Raw genomic sequence first — 20390 nt, 5'->3', positions numbered from 1 at the left:
AATCATTCAGTAAATAATAAAGGTAGGAAATATTTCACATATCAGCTTTAGTATATGTCCTGCTTCATTGCACCTCACCTACCTTGAAAATGATAGTAAATCCCTAAAACTTTTTTAGTTATTTCAAATATTTTGGCTTTGAACTTCATATTGAAGTAAAGGTTACATTTTTTCCCCTCTCTTTTACCCATTTGTTTCTCCTAAGCTATCTGCATCTGTTATCTTCAGGGTATAAGTTTTAATGTACAAAAATTTAAGGACTGAAAGTGTAATGACTCTGTAACCTAATTAACAGTGCTGCTATATGGCTCTAGCCTTGCTTGATTTATTTAAGTCAAAATTAACTTCCTTCATAAGGCCTTGTCTATTATAAATTCCGTTTGCTAGAATTAAGAGGAATAAGCAAGTCCTGGCTCATTGCCAACTGATAGTATGAAATTCTTTAGTTTTTTTTTTTTTTTTTAAAGATTTTATTTATTTATTTGAGAGAGAGAGAATGAGAGCCAGAGAGCACGAGAGGGAAGAGGGTCAGAGGGAGAAGCAAACTCCCTGCTGAGCAGGGAGCCCGATGTGGGACTCGATCCCGGGACTCCAGGATCATGACCTGAGCTGAAGGCAGTTGCTTAACCAACTGAGCCACCCAGGCGCCCTGAAATTCTTTAGTTTTTAATCAGCGATAAAAGCAAACCAATTCTGGGACGCCTGGGTGGTTCAGTCGTTAAGCGAGTATTCCTCACCCCGCATTGGGCTTCCTCCTTAGCGGGAAGCATGCTTCTCCCTCTCCCACTCCCCCTGCTTGTGTTCCCTCTCACTGTGTCTATGTCAAATAAATAAAATCTTAAAAAAAAAACCCAGTTCCTCTTATTTTGAATACCTTACATATCATATCACCTATGAGAATGTAGAATGTTAAAGATTTGCATATTAGTGTTATTAAGAATATAAATACATGAATAATTCTAAATGCTGAAGACATTTTGGTGTTGTCCATTTTTTTTTAATAAGATTTTTCACTTATTTGAGAGAGTGAGCATGTGTGCACGCACAAGCAGTGGTGGGGGCAGTGGGAGAGGGAGAAGCAGACTCCCCGCTGAGCAGGGAGCCTGATACAGGGCTCAATCCCAGGACCCCGTGACCTGAGCAGAAGATAGGCATTTAACCAACTGAGCCACCCCGGCACCCCATGTTGTCCATTTTTATCTACTTCTATTAGTTTAGATTCTCTATAAAATTAAATAGATACTGTTGTAGGGAATTGACAAACACACTGTCTTTTTAAATAACCTATATCTTTGATGTAAGTAAAGTCAAGAATATGAGTAATGATAAGACTTCTGGCTGCCTGCCTTCTTTCTAGTAGGTGGTCTTGGCACAGGCAGCCTGACTGGTATAGGAACTGGGGCTCTTGGACTCCCTGCAGTGAATAACGATCCTTTTGTACAGAGGAAACTGGGCACCTCTGGACTGAACCAGCCTACATTCCAGCAGAGTAAGATGAAACCTTGTAAGTGGTAGTGTTGTCTGTGATTGTGAAGTGTGACTGATGCACATAAAGCTTTTTAGATTTCCAGTTTGTTGCCCTAGAGTTATGTGGACAAAAACATTGACTTACCTTAATATATTGTTAGGAGGGCCATATGTTGATGTACCTCCTAGGTCAGTGGGAATTTATTCACAAACTTAATTCCCGAAATAAAAAATTGAGTTATCACTCCACCATTGATCTGGATTGTTAGAACAGTATGATGGTTAATAAGAGGTAGCATCTTTTAGGGGCATTACTCTAAAAATAAATACAGTAAAAAGAGACTTTTAGCAGGTTAAATGTATGTATATAAATCTTAGAGTTATCCTAAAAATGTGTTGGTGGTGGTTTTTGTTTTTGTTTTTAAACAATTCAGGAGCGGCCATGAGAATTTCAAACTTCTGTTCAGCCTGACAGTTTATAATGCAATTTATTTTAAGGTTAAAGCTTTATGATATATATAGCTTTATATGTAATAAATATCACCATATAACATATCTGATGTAACTTGGACAACAGTTTTTAAAATTTCACCTCGTTAGTAAGTTAATTCTCAAAGTCAGAAGTCCTCTTTGTAAATACATTGGTATTGTTTACTTATAAATGCCCTTGTTGTTGAGACCAAATATTCATTATACAGGATTTGAAAGTATACCAGTTCACTTGAAAATGTTAGTGTGAAAGGCTTGTCTGAATGTTAACGTTTTGTAGCATGCTTTGTGTTTATATCAGTGTGTCATGCACATACATTGATAATTCTGATATGTTAGATGTCATTTTTATTATAACATGGTAAAGACTTGTTAACATCAAGGGAGGTCGTGTTAAGGATAAGTGCATTGTGAATTTGAATGTAGTGTACTTTGATGGTTTGATAAAGCCTGATGAAGAAAATACTAAGAACTATAGTTGTAAGGTAGTTTTGTTACAATCTTTTATATGTACCTAAAATACTTGAATATTGATCTTTGGCCACTTAAATCTTCATTTTCTTTATTTCTTCTGTTAAAATTAAAAGGGTATTTTTCTTTTTGGCTCTCTGTGTGTTTAATGGGCGATTGGGGAAAGAGCTTAAATGCCCACTGGTTGCCTTTCTGTTTCTAACAGCGGACTTGTCTCAGGTGTGGCCAGAGGCAAATCAGCACTTTAGTAAAGAAATAGATGATGAAGCAAACAGCTATTTTCAGAGAATATATAATCACCCACCACATCCAACTATGTCTGTTGATGAGGTAAGTGTCTAAGATGTTCTAATACTTTATGGTTTACGTAAATCTTAAATCTCCTTTCAAAGTTTTTGGAAATTCAGCTTAGAGTGTTCTGGTATGTGTATGTATACCCTTTGAAATCTTAACATTCGTTTCAGGCTCAGTGTATTGTTAAATATTTTGTTTAACAATTCTTTTTTTAAAGATTGTATTTTTTTAAAAGTGTATCTGTTCTTTTTAGTAATATCTGTACCCAATGTGGAGCTCAAATGCCCAACCCCAAGATTAAGGGATACGTGCTCTTCTAACTGAGCCAGCCAGCCTTCCCCCACCTTAAAGATTTTATTTTATTTTTTAAAGTATATTCTTTTTAACAATTCTTTGAAGAATATTTAAGGAATGCTTTTCATAATAGTTTCCTTTATGCGTGTTTTTTGTCTTTTTTAGGTATTAGAAATGTTACAGAGATTTAAAGATTCTACCATAAAGAGGGAACGAGAAGTCTTTAACTGTATGCTGAGGAACTTGTTTGAAGAATACCGGTTTTTCCCCCAGTACCCTGATAAAGAGTTACATATAACAGCCTGCCTGTTTGGTGGGATCATTGAAAAAGGACTGGTCACTTACATGGCCCTAGGTCTGGCCCTGCGATATGTTCTTGAAGCCTTACGCAAGCCTTTTGGTTCCAAAATGTATTATTTTGGGATTGCTGCACTAGATAGATTTAAAAATAGGTGAGTGAATAGGTTTCCTATGAAGCAGTTCTCTCTTTTTTAAAGATTTATTTATTTTAGAGAAAGAGTGGGCGTGCAAGAGCAGGAGGGGCAGAGGGAGAGGGAGAAAGAGAATCTCAGGCCGATTCCACACTAAGTGCAGAGCGTGATGCGGGGCTTGATCTCACCACCTCGAGATCATGACCTGAGCCAAAACCAAGAGTCAGATGCTTAACCAACTGTGCCACCCAGGTGCCCCTGAAGCATCTCTTTTTTAATATAAGAAGAAATAACCATCATTTATCAACTAGTTCTTGCCATGCCCCATCATTATATGTATCTTAACAACTGTGTGAAGTAGAAGTGGAGGAAGTGAAAGCATTTCATTACAATTATCAAATAAGTGGTAGGAAAAGTATAAACTGAAATACAGTGTTTTTGTTGTTTATTGAAGTATACTTTAGGTACAGTGAAAGGCATCATTTTAGATTATAGTTCTTTGAATTTTGGCAAAATTTGCACAGTTGTATAACCACCACTATCACAATCAAGATACTGAACATTTCTATTACTCCCAAGCAGTTCTCGTTTCCCCTCCCTTTGTAGTTCTTTGACCTTCTTCGACCCCTGGTAATCCTTGATCTGATTTCTCCCCATTTTTTCTACTGTTCTTTAGGCAGAACCATACACAGTATTTATGAGTCTGACTTTTTGCAGTTTAACCTGACTTTTTTTTTTTTTTTAAAGATTTCATTCATTTATTTGACAAGAGAGAGGCAGCGAGAGAGGGAGCACAAGCAGGGGGAGTGGGAGAGGGAGAAGCAGGCTTCCCACAGAACAGGGAGCCTGATGCAGGGCTGGATCCCAGGACCCTGGGATCGTGACCTGAGCTGAAGGCAGACACTTAATGACTGAGCCACCCAGGCGCCCCTAGCCTGATGCTTTTGAAATTAATCTGTATTACTGTATGTTTCAGTAGTTCTTTTTATTGCTGAGTAGTTTTCCATTGTATGGATTAACTATGAATTGTTTTTCCATTTACCTGTTAATGAACATTTGAAATTGTTTCCAGATAGCAATTTTAGTGGCTCATTGTAATCAGGTTTTAACTGAAATAGGACCTTTAAAAAACAGAAGATACTGTTTTCTGATGTAAAAAAGTTCATAGATATTTCTCTCCCCTACTTCTGTGCTCTTATCTTTGGCATTCTCTTCAAGTAAGGTGTTTCCTAGGTAGAATGGGGGAAATGGCTTAGACTAGTGTTTGGAAGAAAATTTGTTAATTGTGCTGCTTGTTCTTACATGAGTGATGTATGAATGAATGTGTGTTTCTGTTGGCAGATTGAAGGACTATCCCCAGTATTGTCAGCACTTGGCTTCTATCAGTCACTTTATGCAATTTCCACATCATTTACAGGAGGTAAGTGTCTTTAATACCTAAAATCTGTCTAGTAGTGGGAGAGCTTATTTTAATTTGATTTTGGATTTGCTGGGACTGGCATTAAGATTTCTTAATGATTGGCATTATATAGGCACACATACTATTTGTTGCTAATTTGCAGCTTAATAATAGGTCATGAAAAAATCGTTCTTGGATTATCTTTTCTAAGCAGTGCTTTTGCTTCATTTAATGAAAGGCTTTATTCAGTTATTTTAGCCTGATAACTGCTGTTGAAGTATAGACATTTTCTGCTATTACTAAGAATTCTTGCATGGGATTCCTGGGTGTCTCAGTCAGTTATGCGTTGGATTCTTGGTTTCAGCTCACATCATTATCTCAGGATTGAGCTCTGTGCTTATTGTGGAGTCTGCTTTGGATTCTTTTTCTCTCCCCCTCTGCCTCTCACCACTCATGCGTGCTCTCTCAAATAAGTAAAATCTTAATTAAAAAAAAGGGGGGGGTGCGCCTGGGTGGCTCAGTCATTAAGCGTCTGCCTTTGGCTCAGGTCATGATCCCAGGGTCCTGGGATTGAGCCCCACATCGGGCTCCCTGCTCGGCGGGAAGCCTGCTTCTCCCTCTCCCACTCCCCCTGCTTGTGTTCCCTCTCTTGCTGTGTCTCTGTCAAATAAGTAAAATCTTAAAAAAAAAAAAAACTGCCTAATTTGTGGGTTCAAGCTCCATGATGGGTGTAGATTACTTAAAAAAATATATATATAGGGCACCTGGGTGGCTCAGTTGGTTAAGCGACTGCCTTCAGCTCAGGTCATGATCCTGGAGTTCTGGGATCGAGTCCCTCATCGGGCTCCCTGCTCGGCAGGGAGTCTGCTTCTCCCTCTGACCCTCTTCCCTCTCGTGCTCTCTATCTCATTCTTTCTCTCTCAAATAAATAAATAAAATCTTAAATATATATATATATGTAGAGAGAGAGAGAGAGAGAGAGTCTTCTTACCACCTGCTTAGATTCCTTTGATGTACTTGTTAAAAAGGAGCCCAGTCCCTGAGGAAATGGACTTAGATATTGTACATTTTTTAAAGATTTTTTTTTTTTTATTTATGAGAGAGAGAGTGTGAGCTCACATGTGCGTATGGTCGGGTGAGAAGCAGAAGGAGAGGGACAAGCGGACTCTGCACTGAGCATGGAGCCTGATGTGAGGCACATCCCACGACCCTGAGATCATAATCTGAACTGAAATCAAGAGTCAGATGCTCAACCAACTGAGCCACCTAGGTGCCCCTAGATAATATGTTTTAAGCCATTTTACTTGAAATTTGTAAACTATTGTTTTCGTGATTGATTTTAGATTAATTGGTTAATATTCATACCTTTGTCTTGCCTTTGGTCAAAATCTGCTTATAGAGAAGAAAATTAATATTTATTTTTCTTTAAGATTTTATTTATTTGACAGACAGCGAGAGAGGGACCACAAGCAGGGGGAGTGGGAGCGGGAGAAGCAGGGAGCCCGATGCGGGGCTCGATCCCAGGACCCTGGGAACATGACCTGAGCTGAAGGCAGACGCTCAACTGACTGAGCCACCCAGGCGCCCCCAGAGGAGAGAGAGTCTTAAGCACTTTCCCTGCTGAAAGTGGAGCCCAACACCTGGCTTGATTTCACGACCCTGAGATCATGACCTGAGCCGAAACCAAAAGTTGGATGCTTAACTGTGCCATCCAGGAGCCTCGAGAATGTCCTTTTTTGAATAAAGTTGTATATCTAGATATTAGTTGTGTTGTTGTTTACAGTGGGGGGGGGCGGAGGGAGAGATCATCTTAAGTAGGCTCTTCTCCTAGTGCAGAGCCTGACTTGGGGCTCAATCTGACAACCCTGAGATCATACGTGAGCTGAAATCAAGAGTTGGATGCTTAACTGACTGAGCCACCTTGGTGCCACTAAGTGGTGGTTTTTGTTTTGTTCAGGCATGGGCTACTTGAAATAGGATCAGGAACCTTCTATCAGTTTCCTAATTTGTGTGTGGAAAGGAGGTAGAGTGGTCTGTGAAATGGAAACGAAGTCTCCCTTCCTGCTTATTCGCCTCTAGCTGCCTTGGCTTTCTATAGTTTTGTAGATAGTTTCTTTGTTTTGTAGTAATCGTTGTATTTTCTAGTCCTTAGGTTTCTCATCAGCATCCAGTAAAAGAGATCAATTTAGTATAGAAATTTAAAAATGTTAAAGTTTACATGTATGAAGGGATTTATGGAAGTATATATATGCAGGCATTGGTGGTGGCTGTTTTGAAAAGTCGTTTTGCTAGACTAGTTCCCTTGTAAATGTTTTAAGATCTACTGTTTTACCTTCTAAAGAGCTCATGGTATCTACTTAATGTATATTCATATATAGGAATACGGACCAGAATGGGGCAAGGAGTAAGGGATATAGATGAGCCAGAGGAGTGTTCTGTGAGGATTTCTCCCCTCTCAGAAGTGAAGTGTAATTCAGAATTTTCAGTTTTTGTTAAACCTTTTAATGTCTTTCCCTCTCCCTACCCCTAGTATATTGAATATGGACAACAATCTAGAGATCCTCCTGTGAAAATGCAGGGTTCTATCACAACCCCTGGAAGTATTGCACTGGCTCAGGCCCAGGCTCAGGCCCAGGTTCCAGCAAAAGCTCCCCTTGCTGGTCAGGTTAGCACGATGGTAACCACCTCAACAACCACCACTGTTGCTAAAACGGTTACAGTCACCAGGCCAACTGGAGTCAGCTTTAAGAAAGATGTGCCAGTAAGTAGATCTTTTTTTTTTCTCGGGTCTGTTATATTATAATGTCTCCAGTAGTGAGCATGTATTTTAATTTTATTATAAATAACACATGCCTACTGAAAGTATAAAGACCAGCATTTCTCCTTTTGTATCTCCCCTCCCCAGATTTCTCAGAGACAGGCACTATTAATACTTGAATACATACTCTTGCCACCACTTACATGCACAGCCGTATATACCATGTGTATGTTTTTTACTGAAGGAATCAGTATACATTTTTCCCTGGGGCATTTCAATTTATGGGTTTTTTGTTTTTCTTTTTAAGCCTTCTATTAATACTACAAATATAGACACGTTGCTTGTGGCCACAGATCAAACTGAGAGAATTGTAGAGCCCCCAGAAAATATCCAAGAGAAAATTGCTTTTATCTTCAACAATCTCTCACAGTCGAATATGACCCAAAAGGTAAGCATGATGTAATAGTTTATATACCATTATGAATGGTGTCTATTTTTATCCCTAATGGGCTGGGGGATTTATGTTTAATGTTCTGCACCCTCTGTAATAATTTTACAGAAAGGCTGAAGTAATAGAATCAAAACAAAGGGAATGAGAATATATAACTAGTGGCTGTGGTTTTTGTAGACATTAAGTAGCACTAGTTTTGCAGTGAGTTTTACAGGCTTTTGAAGTAAACTTCATGGTCTCATCATGGTGGAAGGTTTCCTTTGTACCTTGTCACAAGTCATCTCCTCCCAGAGACTATTCAGAGCTTTTATTAGGTGTCTAATAACTGAGGTAGACCTTGTGCAAAGCTTAAGAAATGACCATGCCTTTTTTTTTTTTAAAGATTTTTATTTATTTATTTATTTGACAGAGAGATACACAGTGAGAGATGGAACACAAGCAGGCGGAGTGGGAGAGGGAGAAGCAGGCCTCCGCAGAGCAGGGAGTCCGATGTGGGGCTCAATCCCAGAACCCTGGGACCATGACCTGAGCCGAAGGCAGATGCTTAACCATCTGAGCCACCCAGTTGCCCCGACCGTTGCTTTTTAAGATTATATGTAAGGCATTGGAAATGCCTATGTTAGCCAGTAAGATTAGCCTGAACAAATAATTTTTGAGAGATTAGGCATACACCATCTTTCAAAATCCCCCCAGAATTGATTGGGGCGGGGGAATAAGCCATTAGTGTCCTTTTGGAAGAGAAGTTTTCTGGAGTTGGAAATTTAGGAAAACATTGTTCTGGTGTTAGGTCTCTTAGTTGGCAGGCTGTACATTAATAATTTATACAATTTTGGTCAAATGGAGAGTTGGGGAAGATGAGGGTGTGGGGCTTCATGTTTTATAATTTTAAAGCTGAAAGCGACTCTAGATGTTTTAGTCCTAATCACCCACAGTTTTGAGAGATGACTGACTGTATACTAACGTGGGATTGAATATACTGTACTTCATAGCATGTGTCTGATGTTGGGGGAGATGAAGTATGGTCCTTTAGCAGCTAATTTTGCAAGGAGCCACATGCTACATACTGTAGTAGTATTCACGGAAAAAAAACCCCACAAAACTGTATTTTATTATCTTTTAATTGTGTACTTCCTATGTCGTATTTGTTGGCTAGGTTGAAGAACTAAAGGAAACTGTGAAGGAAGAATTTATGCCTTGGGTTTCACAATACCTGGTTATGAAGAGAGTCAGTATTGAGCCAAACTTTCACAGCCTCTATTCAAACTTCCTTGACACGCTGAAGAACCCTGAATTTAATAAGATGGTTCTGAATGAGACCTACAGAAACATCAAAGTAAAATTCAGTTTTGTATTTCTTTTCATTACTGTTTTGAATTTGGAAATACTTGATTGTACAAGCTGAATTTTTGGGGAGGTGTTGGCTGTTTTTTTCTGTATGTTTATATCAGGTTACCTGTGAAAGTTGCTCTAGTGTTTGTTTCAAATGTGGAGCTAAATTTCATGAGAATTTAATTATATGGACCGTTTACTTTGAAAGTGAATTTTTCATCATTCCATGCATGGTTTTAAACCTTCCTTTGTTCCTGTCTCCCCTTAATATTTGTAATATGTTCTCAGTTCTAGTCCCTCAGGTTCTTTTTAATAGTCTTATAGAAATCAGTTGTATGTATATTTATTGCTAACGGATATTTAGATTGTTAATAACTTTCGCTATTACAGAGACACTGCTGCAGTGAGTCTTTGATGTCTTCTTAAGTGCCACATATCTCTGTACTCTAGCCTTATTTGTGGAATAGCTATTGTGAAGGATTCTCAGAAGTTAGAGTCAGAGTTTTCCTAATGTGCTAACACTTGTTCCATAACACTAGGTATTTTATTTCTCAGGAAGAGTAACGTTTCAAGAAAACCAGTATACAGCTGTAATCATTCTTTGATGAATAACTTGGGGCATTGGTTTAGGAACCAGCACTATATTTAAACCTGTGGATGGGAATTTTCCCCATTCTTGGTTACGCTGTAGTGCAAAAGAATTCCTGGCTCTTTCTGTTGCACAGCTGACTTCGTGCCATTCTGCTGTTGCTGAATAGAGTTTAGGAACATATGCACACTTTTTTATCTGATTGCAGTGGTGTTTGGGCTATGAAACTATGCACATATATTCTAGAGCAAAATTTCAAGATTCTTTTAAACAAATTTAAATTGCAACTTCATAGTCATAGATTTTAAGTGGTAACATGTTGCAGATATGTGTATGTATGTGCCCCAAAACATACTCGGACAATGGTTATGTCCCCCTTAGGAAAGTAATAACTAGAGAATTTATGAAATAGGTATTCTAGAAATTTTAAAAGAAGTGTATTAATGAAATAGGTAGTCTAGAAAATTTAAAAGAAGCGTTTAAGCATTATTATTGTATCGTATTTCAGAAAGCTATTTTAGTCTTCTATAGAGATACATAGTGACCTGGATAATGCTAAAGACTGCAGTAGATATTGTGATATTGGTTACATTTCTCCATATGCTTATTGTCTTGAAGGACTCGGAAGCATAGCTTTAATCATCATTTGAATTGAATTTTGCCCTTCAAAACTAGATTTGCACTTGAGTGTCTGCTTCAAACGTCGCTAAAATTTTCTATTTTCAAATACTTCTGTAGGACTACACATGACTCCTCAACCTTGTGTAGTTACACTTTGATAATATGGAATAGTTCTACTTTGGGGGCATGTTCTCGGAATTGAGGGCTCATTTTTAACGTAGGATAAGGTGGAATTCTCAAACATTGAGAATTTTTTTCTTGAGCTCATTTTCTGTCTTTCTAAATCCTATACCATTTCAGGTGCTCCTGACCTCTGATAAAGCTGCAGCGAATTTTTCAGATCGTTCTTTGCTGAAGAATTTGGGACATTGGCTAGGAATGATCACACTAGCTAAAAATAAACCCATCTTACACACTGTGAGTTCCAGGGGTTCATGTAAAACTTAGAATGTTCATATGGCATATTATGTCTAAAAATCTTGACTTTATGTGGGGCTATTTTAATGACTATTGGGTGTTTGTAAGAGTTTGGCCCATGTTTGAATCTAATTGCATGCTCATGATTGTTTACCAGGATAAACAAAAGCCAGTAAGGTCTGACTGTCACACCTTTTTGTAAGCAAGGGTCATATTATATTGATTCCTAATTTGGGAATGAGTTTTGTGAGGGATTTGAAGTATATTCCCAGCTTTTTAAAAAATACTTTTCTTATTCTAGGACTTGGATGTAAAATCTTTGCTGCTGGAGGCTTATGTTAAAGGACAGCAAGAGTTGCTCTACGTAGTGCCCTTCGTTGCCAAAGTCTTAGAATCTAGCATTCGTAGTGTGGTGAGTAGATTATATTATTTTATCGATGGTTAATTTGTAAGAGTTAGTTTGTTTCAGCAAAAGGGCAAGAGATTATATCCTTAGTTCCTGTGAACATAGAGCTAGTTCAGTCTTCCTCAGAGACTCTCAGATTTCCAATGTGAGAGGCTAAGGTAGCATGATTTTAAAGGGTGGCTTTGGGTTTTGTTTTCCTAAAATATGATATAGATTGGAAACCCAAGGGTTTTGTTAACGGCCACATAGGTATAAGTGCTTAACTGTTTTATTTTTTTTTTTTGAAGATTTTATTCATTTATTTGAGAGAGAGAGAATGAGAGATAGAGAGCACGAGAGGGAAGAGGGTCAGAAGGAGAAGCAGGCTCCCTGCCAAGCAGGGAGCCCGATGTGGGACTCGATCCCGGGACTCCAGGATCATGACCTGAGCCGAAGGCAGTCGCTTAACCGACTGAGCCACCCAGGCACCCAGCTGTTTTAAATAATACAAATTAAAGGATGATTTCGGGCGGCCACCTTAACATAATACCTTTTCTTCAGGTTTTTAGGCCACCCAACCCGTGGACGATGGCAATTATGAATGTATTAGCAGAGCTACATCAGGAACATGACTTAAAGGTAAATTTGTTGCTTCTTTATCCTTTAGAACATTCTATGCCTTCACATTATTACAATTTACAGGAAAGGTAGAGTATATTTGGGGGAAGCACGGTAACATTTGGGTGAGAGTATATATTGTGACTAAAGCTACATTTTTATTTTTAAAATTCTATTCGAATATTTGAATTATACAGTTGAACTTGAAGTTTGAGATTGAGGTCCTCTGTAAGAACCTTGCATTAGACATCAATGAGCTAAAACCTGGAAACCTCCTAAAGGATAAAGATCGTCTAAAGAACTTAGATGAGCAACTCTCTGCTCCAAAGAAAGATGTCAAGCAGCCAGAAGAACTCCCTCCCATCACAACCACAAGTAAGTGTGATAATTAGCCCTCTGCTTACCAGAATGTTTTCTTGAATACATCTTCATGCATATAGCAAGTTGTAATTTTCCACATAATGTGCTGAAATTTTGTATACTTTTTGGTGAGCCACCTAAATTATTAAGGAAAAGTTAGTAATGTGTAGGCATCGTCTTAGGTATTAGAATTCATGTGGTATTCTTAATTAAGCATCATTAATCATATCCCAGCTAAGTCAGGTTATCTTTTACATTGAGGTCCCAGAAGGAACTGCATGGCATGATGATCTTTGTTATTTCTCAAATCTTGAGCTGGTCAGACTACCAGCTAGACCTCCCCAGGGAGTGAATTATTATACTTGCATTATGTAGATTGGAAGTGTGGGGACTATAGGTGTGTTGAAAAAAAGATTAGGGGCGTGTTAGAATAAACCAGCTTTTCATTCTCTCTCAGTCCTCAGGAGCTAAGAATCTCCAAGTGAAACCAGGGAACAGACTAGACTGGAAATAGATTACCTGTAATAAAGAGTAATCCAACAAGGCTTGGACTTAACTAATGTAGCATGTTCTTACAGTTGATTTATTTGCTCTAGGGCACTGGCACTGACATAGTTTTACATACTTTGTTCAAATCTCTCTTAAAACAATAGAAATTTTCTTGTTGTAATTTAGGGTGGAAAAAATGTGACCTGTGCCATTCTGAGTCTTCCAAGAGACTGATCTAGTTAATTTAATGAAAGACCACTTTGATACCCTGCTAATGTTACGGTAAAATCCGAAAGTGTGCTTTTTATTAGCTCTTATTTTATCTCTTAACATTTAGCAACTTCTACAACACCAGCTACCAGTACCACTTGTACAGCCACGGTCCCACCACAGCCACAGTATAGTTACCACGACATCAACGTCTATTCCCTTGCAGGCCTGGCACCACACATTACCCTAAATCCAACGGTAAGTACGTACGGCTTCATCCCCCAATTCCTGCTTTGTGACAGGATAAACTGGTCACCTTACGTTTCTTTTTCCCCTTTCTTCTGGATTCTTAGGTTGTAGGCTTTTGTGCAGAGAGCAGGAATTGGGAACTGCTGTGTAGTGTAGCTTAGATTTTTTTCTACTCTAAAAATAGTTATTGTGACTAGACATCATCTATATTTGTTCCTCATACCCAAACCCTCAGATATCAGTCAGCTGGCAATATAATCACAATCGCCAGGAATTCCTTCCACAGGTCAAAAGATCGTTGATGTGTTCATAGCTTTTTGCTCTTTATTTTCATTATCATGCCACTGTTAGCCTTGCATTATGCCCTTTGTTTTGGCAGATAATTTGAACTGAGCTGATTCCTCTGTGTGTATGTAAAATCTCCAGGCCAGGGTCTAGAAGTAGGTCTTAATACTTAAGGGCGCCTGGGTGGCTCAGTTGGTTAAGCGACTGCCTTCGGCTCAGGTCATGATCCTGGAGTCCCGGGATCGAGTCCCACATCGGGCTCCCTGCTCAGCAGGGAGTCTGCTTCTCTCTCTGACCCTCCCTCCTCTCATGCTCGCTCTCTCTCTCAAACAAATAAATAAGATCTTTAAAAAAAATACTTAAGTTATATTTCTGTAGCCTGGTTCTAGGAGGAAGTTTGGTTTGAAGTCATAAAATTCCTATACTTAAAAGGTAGTATTTTACTCTGTATGTTCAGAGTGACGATTATCTTCTTTGATTCTGCTTAACAGTTGTTCAGAATCAGATACTTGGAGTATTCATGGTCTTCGCTTTTTAGAAACTGAAAATGTTCACAAATACAGGAGTAACATTAGTACATTGAGCCTTTTTTTTATTTAAAGGGCATAAAAGGATTTTGAAAGAGATATTTTAACCTGCCTCCCGTCCTGTGTTTTTTGGTGGGGGTGGGGGCTAGATGTAGAAATTGTGGTTCCCCTGTCAATAATCTGAATACTTTTATGTATCCATCGTGAATATTGTAAAAATTTCTTACAAGGTCATTAAGTTAGAGAGACCAAGTGAGTATTAGGGCATAGTTGGTATTAGAGATAAAAGATTGGAAATAGTCTTTCAGGTGAACCAAAATGGCTTCAGTCTGTGGTAGTGTAAATGTTTGCTATTCTGAGGAATTACTTGTAGTAATGTTTTGTGTTTTTTTGGTTTTGTTTTTAAGAAATCCTTTTCTCTATAAACTTGATTTGCATTTCTCCAACTAAAGAAATCACTTTAAGAGTATTTCAGCCACATGGGGCGCGTGGGTGGTTCAGTTTGTTAAGCATCTGCTTTCAGCTCAGATCATGGTCCTGGGGTCCTGGGATTGAGCCTCTGCGTTGGGCTCCCTGCTCAGCGGGGAGTCTGCTTCTCGCTCTGCCTCTGCCCTGGCTCATGTGCTCGTGTGCTTTCTCTCTGTCTCTCTCAAATAAATAAAAATCTTAAAAAAAAAAAAAAGTATTTAAGCCACATTTTAATTTTAACTAAGCAAGCATGTAATGCATCTGGTAATAAAAAGTTTGCCCATCAGACTTTTAAAAAATTGAAGACCTATTATGTATCATAAGGAATACTGAATACTGCTTTCTTTGTAGCTTAGCTTCTATTTCCTGTGTTTTTCATTGGTTAACTTAAAGTAGAAATTGGTAGTTAATGGTTAATACTGAAGCAAGTTTCAAAATCTTGGGTGTGATTACTGATGGAAGTTGGGTTGTCTTACTTATAACAAGCTGTTGACTTAACTTGTTTTTTCGCACCTAGATTCCCTTGTTTCAGGCCCATCCACAGTTGAAGCAGTGTGTGCGCCAGGCAATTGAACGGGCTGTCCAGGAGCTGGTCCATCCTGTGGTGGATCGATCAATTAAGATTGCCATGACTACTTGTGAGCAAATAGTCAGGAAGGATTTTGCCCTGGATTCTGAGGAATCTCGAATGCGAATAGCGGCTCATCACATGATGCGTAACTTAACAGCTGGAATGGCTATGATTACCTGCAGGGAACCTTTGCTAATGAGCATATCTACCAACCTGAAAAACAGTTTTGCCTCAGCCCTTCGTGTACGTTGATTATGTTCTTGGTGTAGTACACAGTCCTTACTGCTTGTCTGAAAGAGGTTCTTTTTCTTTGCACATCACCAAATTGGTTTGATATCTTCCTTTCTCTTAGATTGTAAATTCTGTGAGGTGAAGCATCGTGTTCGCTTTTGTTCACTATTATGTCCTCAACACGGTGTTCGGCAGACAATAGATACCCAAATATTTATTGGTTTAAAAAAAGGAAGGATTTTAAAAAATGCCCCAGTTAACAATCTTGAAGGATGTTGATTAAAGCACTTGGAATAAGACAGTACAAAACAATGGAAAGTGACTATGTACACACATACACAAGCACACACTCTTCAACTCAGTTATTAATTTTGGGTCTTAATATGTCATGGTTAATAATGACTTTTACTGTTCCCATATTGTTCACCATTTTCACAATAGCCTGATAAGTAAAATGTTTTGGGTGAGTAGTATTTTCATCTTGTATACAGATGAAGATGATTATTAGGCTATTTCATGGTCACAGCTAATGAGTCATAAGTCGAGTCAAAACTTCTAAAATTTTTATAGGCACTGTATTTCCTGTTTTCTTATCTGTCTTGTCCATCCACAGAAAACTTTAAATTGTTTTCTTTTTGTCTGTTCCCCTTCCAATAGACTGCATCCCCACAACAAAGGGAAATGATGGATCAGGCAGCTGCTCAGTTAGCTCAGGACAATTGTGAATTAGCTTGCTGTTTCATTCAGAAGACTGCAGTAGAAAAAGCAGGCCCTGAGATGGACAAGAGATTAGCAACTGTAAGTGTTTAGCGTTTGCCATTTAAGTATTTCTTTTTCTATTTAAGAAAATGCCTCATAACAAGAACCTCAGTGACTTTTTTTATTTGCAGGAATTTGAGCTGAGAAAACATGCTAGGCAAGAAGGGCGCAGGTACTGTGATCCTGTTGTGTTAACATACCAAGCTGAGCGGATGCCAGAGCAAATCAGGCTGAAAGTGAGAATTGGGGGCTTTGTTTCTCTCTGCCCATCTTTTTCTTTCTGTTCTTGTTGCTTAAACTTCACCAAGACTAAGACAGTGAGGTTAAATGTTAAATGTTTCTGAAACAGATCCCACCTCAGCAGCATATCATTTGAAGGCTACCCGTGGAGAAGGCATAAAGATAACTTTAGATAGGGGTGCCTGGCTGGCTCAGTTGGTAGAGCATGCGACTCTTGATCTCAGGGATGGAGTTCAAGCTCCGCATGAGGGATTACTTAAAGATAAAATTACTTTAAGAGATTACTTAAAGATACAGTCTTATATATTGTATATTTATATATTTTAAAGATAACCTTAGATGTATGCACCTCCCAGTTGTTGAAGTGCTACCGTAGTTCATGTCCCTGATTTTGTTTTTACAACTTGGTCTTCCCTTCTGGTACTTAAGTTTTTATTACTATTTACTTGTTGGTGAGAAGATGATACGAGAAATCTGATCATTTTTACCAGTTCCATCGGAGAATGGCACTTGGTATGGTCCTATTTGAGGCATTTTCCAGTGGAAAAACTCAAATGAATTTATAAATGAAGGGGACTCTTGACAGGATTCAGGGAAAGGGGAAACACTGGGAATTGGGTCAAATGCACGCGTACTTAATCACGCATGCAGCATCAGTATGTTGTGACTCCTGTGTCCCTTCTCAGAACCCCTGTGCTTACCCATGCAAACTTTCCAGTTTGAAAAAACTTGTCTTCAGTTTTGTAAAGAGGATCCTGTCAAAATAGGTTTTCTTCTTTCCAGGTTGGTGGTGTAGACCCAAAGCAGCTGGCTGTTTACGAAGAGTTTGCACGCAATGTGCCTGGCTTCTTGCCCACAAATGATTTAAGTCAGCCCACAGGATTTTTAGCTCAGCCCATGAAGGTAAATGGTTGGGTTGGATTAAATTGAATATTTTACATTGTAATTTGAATGTTTTTATCTGTTAATCTGTCACTTGCTTCCTCTGAGCTTAAGTTATAGGGGGAAAACTTAACTACAGTTGTTGATTATAGGTATTCTTTGTATCAGATGAACATGGCATATGAGGGACTTTTTTTTTAAACCCATGAGGTTGATTTTCATGTTTTGACTGACTAGAGGAATTTACATGATGATCCCCATGGTTTCACCTGTTTTTTGTAAAAACATTTTCTAAGAATTTGAAATAATTATCTATAGAAAAGTTGAAGTCGTAGGAATGGGGAATCATTTTCTGCCTGAACTGTTTGAATATAAGATACTGACCCTCATGACCCAATCACTCTTGAAGACTTTGGTGTGTGTTATCTAAAAAGGCATTCTGTAGTACAGCTATTGAAATCAGGAAGTTAACACTGATACATTAATAGCTAATCCTTAGACCTCTTTCAGGTTTTATGAAGTATCCCAATATCACCTTTTTATAGTAAAAGGACCTATTTCAGAATCATACATTTTAATTAGTTATATTTTTAAAATTTAACTGAGGTTAATCTGGGACAGCATATCACTTTTTCCTCATCTTTCATGACCTCGACACTTCTGCAGATAATAGGCCAGTTATTTTCTAGAATGGCCTGATTTGGGTTTGTCCAGTTATGTTCTTAGGAATAGATTCAGATCTGCATCTTTGACAGGTTTAACACAGAAATGATGCTGTGTTGTTGTTATTCTATCAGGCTTTGACACTTGAACTCAGCACTCTATTTTTCCATGGTTTGTATTACCTAATTTCCTCGGCTGTATCCTATCCCATTATTTATCTTGCTTGCTTTGATTACTTGATTGTGTTGATGTCTGATGGGTTTTCCTCAGTCAAGTGGAATACCCCTCCCCTCATCCCTGCTTTGCATTGCTCCACCTAATGTTATTAAGATTGGATAGTTCAGGAAGGCTACGTTTTGATGGGAAAAAAAAAAATTCAGGGGAGTAAACATACTAAAAGTCTTTTTAATTGCTGTACAAGCCAATGAAAAATCTTAAAAATTTTTGCTTATCGCTTTCTTGGTTGTTTCCTTCTCTAAAACAGCAAGCTTGGGCAACAGATGATGTAGCTCAGATTTATGATAAGTGCATTACAGAATTGGAGCAGCACCTACATGCCATCCCACCAACGTTGGCCATGAATCCTCAAGCTCAGGCTCTTAGAAGTCTTTTGGAGGTTGTAGTATTATCTCGAAACTCTCGGGATGCCATAGCTGCTCTTGGATTGCTCCAGAAGGTTAGTTCTTAAATGTTACCTTTTTTTTTTTTAAAAAAAAGATTTTATTTATTTATTTGACAGAGCGAGAGCAGGAACACAAGCAGGGGGAGTGGGAGAGGGAGAAGCAGGCCTCCCGCAGAGCAGGGAGCCCGATGGAGGGCTCGATCCAGGACCCTGGTATCATGACCTTAGCTGAAGGCAGATGCTTAATGACTGAGCCACCCAGGTGCCCCTTAAATGTTACTTTTAAGAATAGACTACTAGGTAAATGTAGTGATCTGCACAATCATCTCCTTAGGTTATCTTAAGATTTTAAAATTAGATAAAACAAGTTCTTTTTGGTAATAAGCAGGTAGTTTTCTCTAGAGTAGAACGTAGTTGTGACAGTTACTGATGGTGAAGTGGGAAAAATTTTTTTCATTAAAATCTTTTGAAAATAATAAGTTAAGAAACTTTAATAGATAGCACTTCAGATTTGGAGGAATAGGTTGATCCCAAGTACTTGGGTGATGTGGGAGGGTTGGCGGGGAGCATTGGATTTTGACTGTGTAGGACAATGGGGCCTTTCATGTGAAGAACACAATATAAACTAGGTAGAACTTTGTGTTAGGGTAAGTGAAAAGCGTTTTGATGAGTGCAGACATTGTTAACTGGAGGCTTCAGAAGCTATGTTGTAGTTTTTTTGGTTTTTGTTTTTGTTTTTTATATGTTGTAGTTTTTGTTAAGGTTTGGTTTTTCTCTTTCATAGTTGGGTCATATACTATATTTTCCATGTTTGTGAATGCTGTTTTTCTTCCATAGGCTGTAGAGGGTTTACTAGATGCCACAAGTGGTGCTGATGCTGACCTATTGCTACGCTACAGGGAGTGCCACCTTTTGGTCTTAAAAGCTCTTCAAGATGGCCGGGCATATGGGTCTCCATGGTGTAACAAACAGATCACGAGGTCAGTAGCCATCTTAGAAGAGTACTATTTATTGGGCTGTTTTCTAACATACGTGCCCTGTTTATGTCCCGAGATTCCCCTTTTCTGGAAGGTAAGTGGGGCATTTGTCCCAATTCTGAATAGTGAGAATAGGTGATTGCTTGGCCCTTTCCCATTTGGTGCCCATGATAAATACGGAAAACCAGTACCTTGCTTTGGGGGATAAATTGGTTTTTAAAGGTTTCAATGATTTCATAGCAATGGTGTTTGTATATAAATATTTCAATGTCTTAGACGGAATGCTTTGTTTTCTAGGCTTTGAGAGCAAAGTTTGAGGTTTTTTGTTTTTTTTTTGGTGTGAGTGTGTGGTGTTTTTTTGGGGGGGGGGTGAAGATTATTTATTTGTCAGAGACAGACAGCGAGAGAGGGAACACAAGCAGGGGGAGTGGGAGAGGGAGAAGCAGGCTTCCCGCTGAGCAGGGAGCCCAATGCAGGGCTCGATCCCTGAGCCGAAGGCAGACGCTTAACAACTGAGCCACCCAGGTGCCCCGAAAGCTTGAGTTTTAACACTGGGCTGTCCTACTTTATTATTGGCTGTATTGAATCTTAGATACTAATTTGCATTTGGTTCTCAAAGCATCCTTAATTTGGAACAAATTACCATTGAATAAAATGGGTTCTTTATTTTACTTGATACAGCATGGTTAGGCCTTTAAAGAAATACTTTTTCTAGGTGCCTAATTGAATGTCGGGATGAATATAAATACAACGTGGAAGCAGTGGAGTTGCTCATTCGCAATCATTTGGTTAATATGCAGCAGTATGATCTTCACCTAGCTCAGGTATGGAAGGAATTTTCTTA

General features: G+C 38.6%; 1 protein-coding gene and 1 non-coding gene across 7 annotated transcripts in view; both read left to right on the top strand.

Annotated features, from left to right (window-relative positions):
* Nucleotides 1-20390, top strand: part of CNOT1 (CCR4-NOT transcription complex subunit 1) — a 114001-nt gene that overhangs the window by 76962 nt on the left and 16649 nt on the right. For 2 of the 6 annotated variants that reach the window (XM_028095911.2, XM_028095889.2), the window contains exons 19-37: nucleotides 1361-1504; nucleotides 2633-2757; nucleotides 3181-3467; nucleotides 4788-4866; nucleotides 7376-7606; nucleotides 7911-8051; nucleotides 9208-9387; nucleotides 10894-11010; nucleotides 11312-11422; nucleotides 11957-12034; nucleotides 12211-12388; nucleotides 13200-13330; nucleotides 15119-15415; nucleotides 16061-16201; nucleotides 16294-16398; nucleotides 17186-17305; nucleotides 18432-18623; nucleotides 19407-19549; nucleotides 20262-20370. In XM_028095911.2, the coding sequence (XP_027951712.1) occupies nucleotides 1361-1504; nucleotides 2633-2757; nucleotides 3181-3467; nucleotides 4788-4866; nucleotides 7376-7606; nucleotides 7911-8051; nucleotides 9208-9387; nucleotides 10894-11010; nucleotides 11312-11422; nucleotides 11957-12034; nucleotides 12211-12388; nucleotides 13200-13330; nucleotides 15119-15415; nucleotides 16061-16201; nucleotides 16294-16398; nucleotides 17186-17305; nucleotides 18432-18623; nucleotides 19407-19549; nucleotides 20262-20370 (2909 nt within the window). Of the gene's footprint in view, nucleotides 1-1357; nucleotides 1505-2632; nucleotides 2758-3180; nucleotides 3468-4787; nucleotides 4867-7375; nucleotides 7607-7910; nucleotides 8052-9207; nucleotides 9388-10893; nucleotides 11011-11311; nucleotides 11423-11956; nucleotides 12035-12210; nucleotides 12389-13199; nucleotides 13331-15118; nucleotides 15416-16060; nucleotides 16202-16293; nucleotides 16399-17185; nucleotides 17306-18431; nucleotides 18624-19406; nucleotides 19550-20261; nucleotides 20371-20390 lie in introns of all 6 variants that reach the window. The other 4 variants (XM_028095917.2, XM_028095897.2, XM_028095904.2 and 1 more) reach the window with 2 other exon arrangements.
* On the top strand, nucleotides 10019-10156 carry LOC114204346 (small nucleolar RNA SNORA46). The gene has a single exon (XR_003608170.1). It is a non-coding gene; the product is annotated as a small nucleolar RNA SNORA46 (small nucleolar RNA).

The sequence above is a fragment of the Eumetopias jubatus genome, unplaced genomic scaffold, assembly GCF_037043125.1.
Source record: "Eumetopias jubatus isolate StellerSeaLion01/CBP00866 unplaced genomic scaffold, mEumJub1_p1.0 scaffold_10, whole genome shotgun sequence".
Lineage (NCBI taxonomy): Eukaryota > Metazoa > Chordata > Mammalia > Carnivora > Otariidae > Eumetopias > Eumetopias jubatus.
The sequence above is the reverse complement of the archived record's forward strand: the minus strand, read 5'-3'. Positions and strand labels throughout refer to the sequence as shown.